The 15,456-nt window shown below is 48.0% G+C and overlaps 1 protein-coding gene across 5 annotated transcripts in view; it reads right to left on the reverse strand.

Annotated features, from left to right (window-relative positions):
- Positions 1-15,456, reverse strand: part of SRF (serum response factor) — a 75,461-nt gene that overhangs the window by 10,801 nt on the left and 49,204 nt on the right. For 2 of the 5 annotated variants that reach the window (XM_084829046.1, XM_084829050.1), the window contains 3 exons: positions 15,169-15,351; positions 4,560-4,679; positions 853-1,044 (listed from right to left, as the gene is read on the reverse strand). In XM_084829046.1, the coding sequence (XP_084685172.1) occupies positions 853-1,044; positions 4,560-4,679; positions 15,169-15,351 (495 nt within the window). Of the gene's footprint in view, positions 1-12; positions 1,045-4,559; positions 4,680-15,168; positions 15,352-15,456 lie in introns of those variants that run through there. The other 3 variants (XM_084829045.1, XM_084829048.1, XM_084829047.1) reach the window with 3 other exon arrangements.

Genomic DNA, 15,456 nt, shown 5'->3' on the forward strand with positions numbered 1-15,456 from the left:
GTCACAGATGTGCCATGAGCCGTTAGCCCAAATTAGCTCTTGAATGGTTCAGGTGTAATCAGAGCAGTGAACAAAAAAGCAGAACAAATATCATTAAAGTGGCTCCGCAAGCAAAATGAGCCACCCCACCAAAAGCGAGCAATGCTCTATGGAACAAAAACACATTTTATAATAAGGAACAATCTACAGATCTCCTGGTGAAAAGCAGGATGTCACACAAAAATGGAAGTTCGTACATACGTTTAGATGAAGTTTAGACGTAAATACTAAAATATATTAGTCGCTCCTGTGGTCTGTTTAAACCAAAGATGCACAGCCTAGAACCTCTTCCCCGCAAATGCCTTAACTGCACCTCTAAGCCAGTGCTCCAATCCCTTGTCACCACATCCCGCCCACAATTTTCTGCCAATTGTACTGTTGCTGCCAGAGATTCAGATCAATCTTTCCAGCAAGGACAGAGCAGCCTGCATGAGGGAGGGACAGGGAAGCTTTCTCTATCAGGGTCACCAGGGGAGTGGCTGGACAGAGGGCTACCCACCCCCTACCCAAGCAATCCCCATATAGACTGCTCTTTCCCTCCTGCTGATAGCTACCATAGCTTATTTTTCCTCCATGATCATGGGAACCCACCCATTGATTGCATATTATATATATGTGTGTGTGCGTGTGTGTGTGCGTGTGTGTGTGCAAGCATACAGACACACACACACACACACACATATATATACATATACACATACATACACACACACACACACACACGTGTGTGTGTGTGTGTGTGTGTACATTTTCCCTCTGGTCGCCCTATCAGAAACAGCATTATCATACAAACGTGTCCAGCTCCAGTCTTACCCTGATCCTGGACCTGCCCATGTGAAACCTGCATTGCTGATGGTGCCTGGGAGAAGGCGTTAAGAACTGCGAGCCCACCATCCGTTAGGCCTGACGTAGGTGCATACATCACTGCGTGCGAACTGGGGTACATCATGTGGCCTCCCACTGTGGTTGGCACGGATGAAGTCATGATAGTAGCCGGCAGGGTCACTGGCAGAACAGAAAGGAAAAAGGGCACAATTCAAACAGAGGCCATCACACCTGCAATGCCACAGCCAGTCCCCTGGGCCACATCGATTTCAATCAGTCGCCTCGCTTGTTTTAAATGCAGGAGGAGCTATTCACACAGCTACCAAGCGCATGGGGGGCTCAGGAAAAATACATGAAAAACCTGGTCCCTGGTCCATCACAAGCTCATCATGCACATTTGTCACACTGCAATTTCCAGAGGAGTAGCCGTGTCAGCCTGTTGCAGCAAAAACAACAAAGAGCCTCGCAGCACATTACAAACTAACAAAGTTATTCTAGCCTAAGCTTTCCACATCACCAGATTCATGAAGCATTAACCTTAAATTCTGGGTTTATACACACATGGCGAGTGAGGTGGGGATGCAAACCATGTGGTCAGGGGGAACTGAAATGCAAAAGGCACAGTGATGATCACCGCAGCAGTTGCCTTTCACAAAACATTGGTGGGCGATCAACATTGCAAGGTTTGCCACAGACAGGACTCAGCTTCAAACACACTTCCTTGGTGCTTCCCAACATGTGCCAGAAGATGGATACCCCACTTGGTAGCTGCTCCATATAACTGGAAGGGGCATGCACGTACACATGAGTGCGCATGCGCATGCAGGAGAATCAAAAAGCACCAGCAAAACTTGGATCCCCCTCAGTGGGCTCAGGATTCCTTCTCTTCAAGCTGGCTCCTAGACAATCCAGGTGGCTCTCAAATTTTGTAAAATAAAAAACGCTGCTCCTACACATTATGCTTTTTCAGGTGTACATATAAGCGTACACCCAAAAACAAAGGGGTAGATCCAGATTTACACTGGATCAACTAGGCTAGCAGAAGTGGACTTCCCTGCCCCCTCCTTCCCATGGCAGCCCCTCCAGACCCCTGAAAATGCTACACAGAGTCAAGAGATCTGCTGAAAGGGGTGAGCTTGGTCTGTGGGGGAGGGGGGAGTCCCACAAAATTGGGCAGAGGGGCCTTCAGCGAATGGAGTCTTCGTCTTGTGGAAGGCAGATTCCTGGATCCAACCCAAAGTATAAATGTATGACCTACGAATGCTTGCAAATATGCATGTCGTACAGAGGGGGGCTCGTCAGGAAACTGGGACTGCCTGCAGTTTGTTGAGGATACAGTCGGGTTTGCCACCATGCGATATATGAAACAGCCCAAAGATAAGAACCGGTTGATCTGGAAACAGCCACAATGCATCACTTCATCTGTATACTTTGACTAGGCTATAGGAATTTTTACAAGGAAATAAATATCCATTACTCCCATTAGATGGCACTAGATCATCACACTTTCATAGGGGCTCTTTTGCTAACCAGTCAGCACTGACTTGACAAGGCACTGCTGAACTCAAAGGAGACTGTGACCTTGTAGGCAGTGATGTATTTTTACAAGCGGAGAAGCACCCGAGACAAGAATAATTTAAAATAAGCTCAGGCAAGATGATCAGAAGACAAAGCACATCATCTAGCGATGTCTCGCAGTAGGAGGGAGGAAATATAGAATTACTGAGTTGTATAGAACTGGAAGGAGTCTTAGAGGTCATCTACTCTAACCCCCTGCTTGTCAGGGGTGTTTCTGAGAGCAGGGAGTAGGATAGCAGCTCAGATTCTAAAGAAGAACCATCAGACATGGGGGAAGTGTTTTCCTAAGCTAGTCCAGATATGAGTAGGCCCGCTTCTCAGGTAACTGATGTCCAGATGGCTGAGCTGAGGGTCCCTCCTCACCCCCTTGTGAGAGGCAGTGAACAGGAGGAGGCGGAGTTTGGGGAGGATGACCTAATAGATGCCAGACACAGGTGCAGAGCAAAGAGAGAGAAGGCAGGGGCGGAACTTCGACGGTCTACCCGATGTCAGGGTGGAAACTGAGCCGATAGAACCCCAGAGCAGTTCTGATTCTGAGGAGGATCAGCAATCCGTGGGAGAGGAGCCAGCTCATCCCTCACAGGCACAGCAACTGGCAGAGATTCCTCCTGCTGGCATTCCTGAGATAGTGATCCTAGCAGTGAGAAAGTGCAGGAACAGGGCTTGCTAGACACTCGATGCAAAGAGCGACGAGCAATGGAGGGCGTGGAAAGGAGGCGTAGTGCCCGTTTAGCGCGCAAGAAACGGCCGCCTCCCGTGGACCCAAGGGAAAGAGGGAGGATCTCTCCCTAGCCCATAAGTTCAGGGTCTTCAAGTGACTCTCCTTCAAACGGGGATCAACTGCCTACTCGGAGCATAGGCTACTCTGCTGTTCCTTGCTTAGTTGCTGGTGATTAGCATCTGAAAGAGTCATTAAGTTATAAAAGGATTAAAGCCTTGAAAATAATCCTTTCGTCTGTGTCTTGAGTTGGCTATTGGAGTCTACTGAAAGAGGCCGCTAGGGCGCTCCTGACACCCGATTGGCCTTGCATGAAAAGCTGCACTTAGAGGCCTCACAACAAGAGAGGAACCTCCCCCTCTTAAGCTAGGCTAGCGAGACCACCTCCCCCTTCAAACGGTGGGCAACTCTCGTAAATTCCATTTGAACCCCAGGAAGGTATTCCTGTGTAGACGGAGAGTCTCTGAGAATTTGCATCTGTATGACCCTGTGAAGTAATGGATTAAAAGCTGTAGACTGAAGCCTCTCATCTGCGTATGTTTGGGCGTTGAGGAAAAGTGGGGGCTAAGGGAATCCTGATACTGCTGAACGCAGGATCCGCAATGCTGGATGCAACTATGGAATCCTTGACAGGTGGCCATGGAGCCTTGGCTTATATACCCACAGTGAAGGAGAGCCCATCATCCCAAGGCAGTTTGTTTGGAAGATGAACAGCTCATAGGAAGTTTCTCCTAATATTTAGGCGAAATCAGCTTTCCTGCAGCTTCCACCCTCTGGTTCTAGTCCTGACCACTGGAGCAACTGAGAGCAAGAACTGGAAGGCTGCAGTGAGAAGGATCCAGGCCTGCACAGACAAAACCCACTCATCTGCCTTGCAAGGGTGGGGGTGGGTGTAGGTCAGGGATGGGGAATGCTGGCCCACAAACTGGGTATGGCCCCTGGGGCTTTGCCATCAGGCCTGAAAGCTTCTTCTGCTGTTATTTAAAGGCAACCAACCTTTAAATACTCTGCAAAGAATCCAGCTGTTGCAAAGATTTTGAGCAGTGCACTTTGCAGGCAGGAGAGCTGCTGCACAGAACAGAGGTGTCCACATTTGGCCAGCAGGCAGCCCTGCTTACTTGTGACTAGACACACACAGACTCGGCATTCAGGAAGCTCTCTGAAAGTTCTGCAGAGGAATTCGGTCCTGCTTACCTCTGAGTAGACATGCAGAAGCCTAGTCCCGCTTACTTCTGAGCAGGCTTAAAACTGGTGATCATCGCATCTGGCCCCGACCACTGTGCCTCTGGCCTCGCCCAGACGTGGAGCGTGGCCCCCGAGAGTGTTCCCATTTGGCCCTCGGGGTGAGGAAGGCGTTGTCCCCGCACCCCGACATAGTTCCTTGGTGGCTGCTGCCTACCTGTCCCGCTGGAAGAGGTCTGGGCGAGGTCAGTGCTGCCGTCACCCGTGGGAGATGCCTGCTGCGGAGCCTGATGCACCTGGATGGCCTGCACCGGCACTTGCTGAGCCACTGCGCCACCTGCGGAGCGAGAAGGGTTCCTGTTAACACCTGGCTTGGCTTCGTTCATTTCAGTTCGCTGACAAGATTCTTCAGACACCTTGCCAGACTGGTACTGCAGCCCCAACGCTGAACAGCAACTTTGTTACCCAACTGAGTTAGCCGCTGGCCACAGCGATGCCAGAAACTGTGACCCATCACAGGACAAATTCACCCCAACATAGCTAAGGGAGACATCAGGAAGTTTTTAAAAGTTTTTACATGGTGAACGTAATGAAAGCACACTAAAATGAATTTTCTCTGCAACCAGTGCGTGAGAGGCGACAGCTTTCGCAATTCTGGGGTGATGTGTCACCAAGCAAGAAGGCCAATTAAAAAAGAATTACAGAAACAGACATATATCCAAAACTGGTCCTAAGAATCACCTTAAAGTGAGCAGAGAAAGTAAGTTCTTTTGAGAAACGCCCACCGTAACCACATACTTGTGCTGACATGATGTGAAAGTTGGTATTACAAGAAAAACTTTCTGAAGACATATGCGCAGAGTGAGAGAGAGATAATGCCCTAGACACAGCTCAGGAGGGGCTGCTACTCCATCATTTCCAGCATGAAGTAGCTATCTGGGCAATGCATTTTGGGTGGAACTGGTCCCTTCCCAAATGTTTCTAGGACATTTAGCAATCCATGTAAGAGATCAACTTAAGAGCCCTGCTGGATCACACCAAAGTTCCACCTATATCCACCTGACCTGTTTCCAACATGGTTCAGCCAGATACTTCTGGGAAACCCACCAGCCAGGCCTGAAGAGAGCTCTCCCTCCTCCCTGCCTTATTTTCGGTCCCTCAGCAACTGATATTCAAAAGATACACTGCCGCTGAACAAGGAGGCTCCATTTAGCTATGATGGCAAACAGCTATTTGTGAAACTATCTTCCATGAACTCATTGAATCCCTCTTTCTCAAGCCTTTTAAGCCAAAGGCAATTACCACATCTTGTGATTGTGAATTCCACAGGTTAACTATGCCTTGTCAGAGGCAGTAGCGCTGGGCACATTCTGCACACAAAAAATTAAAAGCACCACAGTCACTATCCAGAAAATCCTGCAACCTCTATCAGTTTGTGCAGGTTAATAAAAATGTGCATCCATTTATTTATTCTGCTTCTGCTACCTCTAAGAAGGCCCAATGAGCAGAGTATGGTCATCCCTGTTCAGCAACACTCCTTTCCCCAGCTTTTTCAGTGTCATCAGGCCTACACACTTTCAGCACACTTCTTGCAGACAGAAGTGCTAAAACCTTTACGGGCACAATCCCATGCATGTTTAGACAGAAAAAAATGTCCTACAACTCCCAGCATTCCCTAGTCAGCATAGCATAGCTGGCTGGGGAATGCTGGGAGTTGTAGGATGTTTTTTCTATCTAAACATGCATAGGATTGCACTCTAAGATGGCAAGCTGAAATTTCCAGGATGCTCAATACTAGTTTCCTGCAATTGCATGGCAGTACAGAACATACACAGCCCTGCCTTGGATTATATGCAATTCCTTTGTCCAGCAAGAACATAAGAGAAGGGGTTAAAACTGAACAGAAAAAAATGTTTAAGGTGTATTTTATTTATTATTTAAATTTATAGCCCACCCTTCAACTTTTGGCCCCAGGGTGGGATACAGGGATGGAGAAGGCTGTCCTATAACCATAGGCTGAGCAGAAGGACCGTGTTAATTTCATCTTCTTTTCCCATCGGAGAACCCTCACCCCATTCAACGTACAGGATGTTTATATCTCAAGAAATATTTATACACGCTACCCAAACCAAGACGATCCTCCCCGTATGCACCGCGACCAAAAACTGTGTGCACGCAAACAGCACAGTGAGAGGCCAAGAGGAAGCCGGCTGGTTCCATTGCTAGCAAAGCACTCAGTTAACTATTGTCTTTCAGCATGAAAGGTATGGACTTTTGCCCTTTTCAACCAGGGAACAGGTTGAAACAGGACATGCAGATCTAAGCGTTCTGCTATGCAGCCTTGCGTCTGCGATTATGCCCCCCTTTAAATTATTTTCAACCTATTTTAAGCCACATCTTCCATCCAGTTCCAAAGTTTGATGCCAGCATTATCCAACTGGGTAATAGCCTCAAGAGACAGCAGAACTACATTCCACAGAAAAGTGCAGGGCATTCAAATCCTTGTTCTATTTTATATATATATATATATATATATATATATATATATATACACATACACACACACACATATATATATATATGTTTTTAATTTCATATTCTCCTTTCCATTTTTTAAAAACAGAAAAGCCGAAGGAGGTTTCCAGTGGGATGTCTGCCATGCTGTACAAATCCCAGAGGAACTCGAAAGGTGCATTCACAGGACCACATGAACAAAGGGGATTTAAGGGGTAGCTAGAAATGGGGATTATCCAAATTTCATGCTTTTCATATGGAAATAAGGTTTGGTTTCAACGTAATGATTCCTCCACACTTATTTATTCCCAACTCTGTGCTGCATCTTGAGGACTAGGAGTAGTCCAGGACTACAGGCTGTTTCAGTCTGTTATGGGATTAGTGTGGTTGCCACTCCCCCTCTCTTCCCCTCAAAAATGGTTTCTTGTGGGAGTCCACATCGCTACCAAGATTTATGTAAAGGACTCACTATGTAGATGACCATGTCAATGATCTACTTTTCTGGGGGTCCCTTCTGTCCCCTCCCCTCCACCCAAAGGTTAAGGTACTGGCATGGAAAACTCACTTTGTGGTTCATTTCATTTCATTTATTACATTTCAAGACCGCCCAATACCGAAGCTCTCTGGATAGTTTACACAGATTAAAAACCTTAAAAATACATTATACATAGTATAAAATCCATTTACATACGAACATATAACCAGACAGCACACACAGACACACACACACACAAGTGCGCTGGTAGTTTTGCATGAAAACTCATACGGCTTTGCGGCTTCCAAGCCTGATTAGGCCCCGAACCCGAAGCGGGATGTCGATGTCGAACCCCGCTTCAGGTCCCCCCCCCCGATGCCCCTGCGCAAACCCCCTTACCTTGCAGCCGCCGCCACCACTGTCCTTGCCCCTGCCTCCATTGCCGCCGCCGCCATCCTCGCTGCTGTCCTCACCACCACCATCCTCACCATGACCAACTGCTGAGGCCTGGATGCATGCGGCAACTCTGACTTCAGAGAGTCGCCATTTTTAAAATGGCAACCTCCTGGAACTTCCTAGAGGTTGCCATTTTAAAAATGGCGACCCCCTGCAGTAAGAGTTGCTGCGCGCATCCAGGCCTCAGCAGTTGGCAGTGGCGAGGGTGGCGGAGGTGGCAGCGGCGGTGAGGAGAAGGAGGCAGCAGCGGCAGCGGCGGAGAAGGCGGCTCGGGTAAGAACCTGGAGGTGCCGGGGGGGCTGGGCGGGTGGGGAAGCTCCAAAGTGCACTGAGTGCTTCAGAGTGCCCCCGACCCACTCCAGGTCGCTTCGTGCCCCCTCTGCTTCACCTCGGAAGGGGCACATAGTGACCCGAAGCAGCCCGCTTCGACTCGGGGTTTGGGCCTCGGGCCTCAGCAGTGCAAAACCCTAGAAAAATGCTCCTTTTTCGCTACTGTGTGGCTGAATTTCAGCAAGTCAATCGGCGCTTTTTCCTGTTGTGCCAGTAATGTTGCACCATCACTGGTTTACACTAGCATCACGTCATTAGCGCTAGCACCAGGACAATGGTGGATACTGCCTTTAATGTCACTGATGGGTTTTTAACTGATTTGCTTTTATGTTTGGATTATAGTTTTATATTTTATTGCTACCTGGCTTCCTCTCCATTTGTATATATTTTTTTGTCTAAAGAAAAACATAAATAAATGAGAAATACATAAAACCTATTAAAAAGAATGGTTTAGGAACATAAGAAGTGCCCTGCTGGATCAGACCAAAAGTCTCTCTAATCCAGCACTCTGTTCACACAGTGGCCAACCAGATGCCCATGGGAAGCCCACAAGCAGGACATGCATGCCACAGTAGCCTCCCGCTCATGTTCCCCAGCAGCTGGCATACAGAGTCATAGTGCCTCCGATACTTGGAGGTAATATGCAGCCATCATGATTAGTAGCCACTGATAGCTTTATTCTCCATTATTTCCCACCCCCCCATTCTCAGTGGAATACTTTGGTCTCAATAGCCATTAATATCAGCTTTTGCACCACCCATCGGAATCAAAGGGTAGTATCCAACTGTGCCCGTGCACTTGTGAGAGCAGCTGGCTGCTTGTGCAACAGGGCTTTAACACTTCTAAAAGTAATCAGAAATGAGCAGAAACACTCATTTCCAGAAACAAGCAGGTCAGCGGAGCATGCAGAATGGAGCTCCGCTGATCTGTCCCAATCCGGAAATGAGCATTCCTGTTTGTTTCCAGGGGTACTTTTAGAAGCTCAAAAGCCCCGTTGCACAAGCCGTCACTCTCACGAGCACAACGGGACCAGCGGCAGCGCAGAGGCCCCAGTGGATCCTGCTTGAAGTCACAGAATGACACCACCACCACCACCACACGCAACCCCCCATTGTCTGAATACAAGGATGGCAAAAGCCATGTGAAGCGATAACCTAGTGTGGAGCAGCTGTTTTAAATTCACAAGAAATATTTAAGCAACCAGAATCTGAGAGGGAGGCCTAACAGGAAGCCGCTTTAAGTGACTGCAACACAAAACAGAGTTCACCCCGCCAAAGAGAAAGCAGGCTTCATGAGAAAGGGCTGCTCCAGTGGACTGCATAAAACGCGTCAGTGGGCACTGAATTTCATACACTGTTATTCAGCCCAGTCACCAGGTTCTTCCCTTGTGGTCTTCTCTAGATTCGCCTAATCTGATTCATTATGCCACTCTGAAGATATTACCGGCTCGGTGGTGTTCTCCTGTTCTCAATTCAATCTATTGAAGCAACTACATTATAGGTCTCCAGGGTGCACTAATGCAATAGAGTGAGCTCCTTTCTGGGGCTCTTGCATTTGCAGATTGGGAGCAATCTTGGTGCCACCCAACCGGAGTTCAACCTCAGCTTATGGCAGAAACAGGGTGACCACTTAGTGCATGGGAGCTCTAGCCGCACAGGGAGTGGGTGATCTGGAAATTCTGGCCAGATAGCAAGCCAAGCTATCAGGACACTTCATCAACCACTCCAAGATGTGGGGAGAATCAGGAGACGTGGCAGCGTTTGGCTCAGCACATCAGTGGAGGCTACAGATTGCTGGCTCTCTGCGTGGTTGAAAAGCCCACCTGTTCCAAGCACTTCAAGGACAACGTAAAGCAGGGGTGTTGAACCTCTTTCTGCCCAAGGGCCAAAATCCGTTTTGGAGAAGGTCTCGGGCACTGCATTCCAAGGGTGGGTGGAGCCAAAAGCAAAAAGGGCAGGGTATTTTAGTTTAAAGTAGCAAAAAACCAAAAGTAGCAGCGTATTTTAGTTTAAAGCTCTTACTGCCAGTAAGCCTTAGGAGAGGCATTTCAACCTTTCAGAATGGAGAACAAACTGCAGAGAAGCTAGGAGACCACCAAATAATCAGTAGTCAGGGGAAAGGGAAAGGCGGCATGGCCATCTGGGGAAATCTGGAGGACCAGATTGGGATTTATGTCATAAGGCAAAGTTAAAAAGTAAAGGTAAAGGTGTCCCCAACCAGTCGTGTCCGACTCTAGGGTGCGGTGCTCATCCCCGTTTCTAAGCCGAAGAGCCAGCGCTGTCCGAAGACGCTTCCGTGGTCATGTGGCCGGCATGACTGAACACCAAGGTGCACGGAACGCTGTTACCTTTCCTGCCGAAGCGGTACCTAGTTATCTCCTTGCAATTTCTTGCTTTCAAACTGCTAGGTTGGCAGGAGCTGGGACTGAAGACGGGAGCTCACTCCGTCACGCAGCACTTGGGTCTCGAACTGCTGACCTGCCGACCTTCCAGTCTGCAGTTCAGCGTCTTAACCACTAAGCCACCACGGCCCCTGAACACTGAACTAAGTGTTACAGAACACTTAGAAGCCCACCCAGGCACTCCAATCGGCCTCAGAGAGGCTTTACCCTGTGCATTTGAGGTCAGGCAGGCGATCACATCAGACAGGACCTTTTTTGTTTTGACCCCTATACTTTGGAACACCCTTCTGAGGAAAAGTCCAGTAGGACCTCTTTCACTGTTATTTTCTTCTTGTTTTCACCAGCTAGCAAAAATGATGTTGTTTCTGCATGCCTTCAGGATAAGTAATAATTGAATACTGGTCTGAAATATATGCTGGTTACTGGTCCTGCTGATGTGATTTATTTCTGATGCTGTGACGCCTTTAATACTTGGCTCTTGGTGTTTCTGCTAAGTTATTTTTTCAGTGATTGGAAGTAATTAACTAGTTAAAAAGGTAGAGGAATGGCTAAGTTTCAACTTTAGTGAAAAAAGGCAACTTTAACTTTTCTTTTTAAAAAAAGAAGAAAAAAGGAAAGAAACCCACCTTGCCCAGGGTTTTTCCTGACATAGCCACTCTCTAGGTTGCTATAAAGTATTTCTCTATTGAAAGCACCATCAGGGGGGCTATCTGGCCATTCCCCGCTCCATTTTCTGATGTCCCATTAAGCCCATATTATTCCAGTGGTTTTGAATGGTGTGATCCCCAGATCGGATGGTAACGAACTACTGTCTTTTTTATTATTTTGTTACTATTATTACTTAAAATATTTAACATTCACCCTTCAAGCGAGTTCTGAGGACAGCTAACAAAAAAACACACACACCACCCCAGCAGAATGAAAGCAGTTAAAACATACGAAAAATAACAACCAGAGCCAGATGTAAAATTGTGGCTCAGCAGGGTGAAAATACACTATAAGGACCTTTCCACATGTTGTCAGACAAGGAGGAAAGGAAGGCAAGCACCAAATGTTTTAAATTTAAAAATAAATAATAAACTAGCTAGATCATCTAATCCGAATTGCCAACCAGAGGAAGAATCCAACATAAAGGGCAGGATACCTGTATCAGCCCTTCAGGAACGCCTTTCAGACCAGAAGCAAGCTATGCCACATGCCACAGGAGAACCAACACCAATAAAAGGTCACCAGGCAATCAGAGAGCTTCAGCTATTGAGTGGTATAGAAATATAATTAATTAATTACGGCACGGAAGCTCAGTCACTGACCATAAATAGTCATTCCGCCCCCTGAAGACTTCCCAATGGAAAAACTGTCCCATCTTGCTAGCCTCCGAATTCTCACTAAAATGTTCATGTTATGGCACACATAACCAAGAACTAAATAGAATCATGCTCCCATAAATCACAGGCAGCACTTGCATGCTGTTTCGGGGTACATTTCTTTTCAAGAAGGCAGGCAGACAGGGAATCAATCTGGGGCTGGTACTTCTGTATATTTGGAACTGCAATGTGACTCTTAAAAAAACTGCAAAAATCAAGCTTGCACCTTTCTTATCTGACAATGATGGGAGAAGTGTACAATTTGCACGTGGTTATATGCCCCATAACTCAGATGTGAGAACTCGGTCCACCCTGTCTGATATTGCAGCCAGGACTGCCATGGGTTCTTGGAGCCTTTGCACTAAACATCGTCAGGGAACTTGCAAGTTTTCCTAACATTCCAGGAGCTTTAATGAGCGATTAAAAACACACAGAATTGCAAGGGATGCGTCCTCCAATAGACTGCTTATCATGTTGTTTAAACAAAGTTAGCAGATTGCTGATTACTTGTATTTTAAAGCTTTCTCTGCCACTGTGCCAGGCTTGGTTCTGGAAAAGCTGAGGTTCTGCAGCAGAATTCCAGCTTATGATTTTAGAATTTACAAAACCTAAGCCCTTTGCGAGGAGGAGACAAGAGCTGACCAGCTTGAAAACGTTTTAACAGTTTTGCTGCTCATGCTTGTTATATCGAGAGTCCGTCCAAGTACTGCTTATTGTGCATCCAGCTGCACAGGCCTCAAAGAGGCCCAGTTCCAGGGCTGTTGCCGCCGGGCTACCTTCCGCCTCTCCCCTTTTTCCCTGTGTGTTGCTCCAGCCATAGGCTCTGAACTCGTAATTTAGAGGTGCCAAGATAGTGATACATCAGACTCAAAGATTTACTTACAAGGAGTACTTTACTGGGTAACTTACAGCACACAGGAGTACCTAATGGTTGGATCAGACAGCTTCTCTGAACCCCGAGCCATTGGGTCAAATGGGTTTTATATCATACATGTCAGCCGTAAGGCAGCACGACACTAGCAAGCACCCCTAGCATTCATTCCCAGCATAGGCTAGAAGTGTTTAGTTCTCAAGCACAGCCACCTGTAAACAGACTTTGCTTCCCAGGCACTTCAGAGATAAAGACTCTCCTCGTTAGAAAGGAATGCACCAAGAAGGCTGCTATCAGCCTTTTGACTCATCTGCACATGCTCAGAGGTTTACTAGCAGGGGAACTGCACCAATAATGAACTTAAGCAAGCATTATGGATCTCTAGGCCCCTCTAAATGACTTGGCTACGCTCCTGGGGCCAATACACCCTGACAATCACTGGCTGCAAGCTGGAGGGGCTGCAGCTCTGTGGTACATAGCGGTGTCGTGGTCAGTTTTGAAGTGCAGGCGCTCATCACGATAGTCCCCATAGCCACGCCCCCAAGGAGAGTCCAAAAATGCAGGCAGCTGCATTGATCCCTATCAACACACCAGCTCTAACAGTTTTCATCTCCACCAGAAGCAAGGCTTCTGTAAAGCAAATGGGTCTGAATTGCCCAGTCAAGACCAGACTACCCCAAAATACTTGCGTTACAAAAAGGAACCATATACTGTTGCTGGTAAAATTCATTTCCACCCCCACCTCCAGCTATTGTGAGGACGGCAGCTAAGCTCAGAGGGAACTCGGAAGCCTGAAGGGGGTGGGCACAGTAGCAGGGGCGACGTTTAATTTTTGTGAACCGCCCAGAGAGCTTCGGCTATTGGGGGGTATAGAAATGAAATGAAATGAAATGAAATAATAAATAAATAAATAAATAAATAAATAAAATCAAAAAGTGCCGTCCCTGCAAGCCCTGGCTCCACTACGCCAGTGGTGGCAGAGTCATGCTGTGTGTGCAGAAGGTCCCAGGTTCGATCCCCAGCATCTCCAGCTCGGGCTAGGAAAGAATGGTACTGCTTCGGAAGGTGAACATTTCCAGAGCAGCCACCCTGTAACAGCTGTGTTGGGAGGGGAGGACTGACAGCCGTAACACACTCATCTTCTAAGCATCTCGCTGTCCTGGTATCACCAGCAGAAGCAGAGAACCTGCATTCAGCAGGATTTTCCTGCACACAGTCTCAGTACTACGTTCCGAATTTTCCTTTTGCTAAACAAAAAAATGTTGTTGGTAATGGGGCCTGAGCACCATGGACACAGATTGGCTTCGGAAGCTGTCCAGGTTGGAGAACTTTTGTCATCATCACAACTTATTTTGAAACTACAGAAAATAAAAATCATAAGAACAGTTTCCTAAAATAGCAGAAAAAATCGTGTCGGTCCATCAGAGGAAAAAAAACCAAACATAATTAACAGTCAGGCAATACCTTGATTACAGGCCCAACAAAAATGTCACAAAATAGTGAGCAAGCTTTGGAGTTCCCAAGAACTCTTCATCAGAGATCTTGGGAACTCAAGTGTGGGAGTAATAGTCCAAAAATAAAAGCAGGGAGGAGGGGAAAACTGCAGCATTTGCACACAGACGTAAGATGGAATGTGGGAAGAGAGAGCAAACTGCAAAAGAAGGGTAGGCAACCTGGTGCCGTCCAGATGTTTTGGACTACAACTCCCATCAGCCCCAACCACCATGGCCAGTGGTCAGGAAGTATGAGAGTTGTGGTCCAAAACATCTGGAGGGCACCTCTGGATGTGGCTGTAGTACGAGCTATGCAGCTCTCAGGTTGCACCTACGACAGCAACTGGGGCTAGAGAAACATGCAACAAACCTCCCACTTCTGAGAACATAAAATCCAGATGTTGCTCGCAGCTGCCTCCATCCTTCCTAAAATAGGTTGCCCTTCACATTTTGATTGTAAACCAACTCCAATAAAACCTCACACCTGCCATGTCCCTTCCTCCCTTACACTACGCCTAAGAGCAGCCTTCCCCAAGCTGGGGCCCTCCAGATGTTTCATGCTACAACTCCTGGCCAGGCTGGCTGGGGGCTGATGGGAGTTGAAGTCCAAAGCATCTGGAGGACACCAGGTTGGGGAAGGCTGCGTCAGGGGAGCACCACGCTTCCATCTGGACCCAACGGCACACTTTGCCCTGCTCTCTATCCCCGCTCCAAATCTTGCTGGACTACAACTCCCATCATCTCACACCACTGGCTATGCTGGCTAGGGCTGATGGGAGCTGCAGTCCAGCAACACCTAGAAGGCCACCCATTCCCCACTTTTGCCTACGAGCGGCACAAGGCAGGGCAACCAGCTGCTCTGAGAGCGTGCTCCCCACCACCCTCCCACCTGCGAGCAAGCGGAGCCGTGAGTGCTGCTGACCTGTCAGGGACACAATCTGCCCGCCGGCCGTGCCTGGGAATCGGAAGACTGCCTGCTGGGCCTGCTGCAGCTGTCCCGGTGTCCCTGCGCCCGCCGCCTGGCCCTGCTGCCCAGGGAGGGCCAGCGAGTGCGGCTGTAACTGAGTGAGAGGGATGGTAGGGGTCCCGGGAGGGAGTGGAGCACCTGCCGGAAGGAGGGAGAAAAAAAGGCTTTCATCAGGGCCAGCGCTGTTTAAAAACCTCCTTCAGCCACCACCACCCTCCCCTAGCTGCAGACACAGTTCCTGCC

This window comes from Heloderma suspectum, chromosome 1 (genome assembly GCF_057233095.1).
Source record: "Heloderma suspectum isolate Gila_16-S chromosome 1, 16-S_ref, whole genome shotgun sequence".
Classification (NCBI taxonomy): domain Eukaryota; kingdom Metazoa; phylum Chordata; class Lepidosauria; order Squamata; family Helodermatidae; genus Heloderma; species Heloderma suspectum.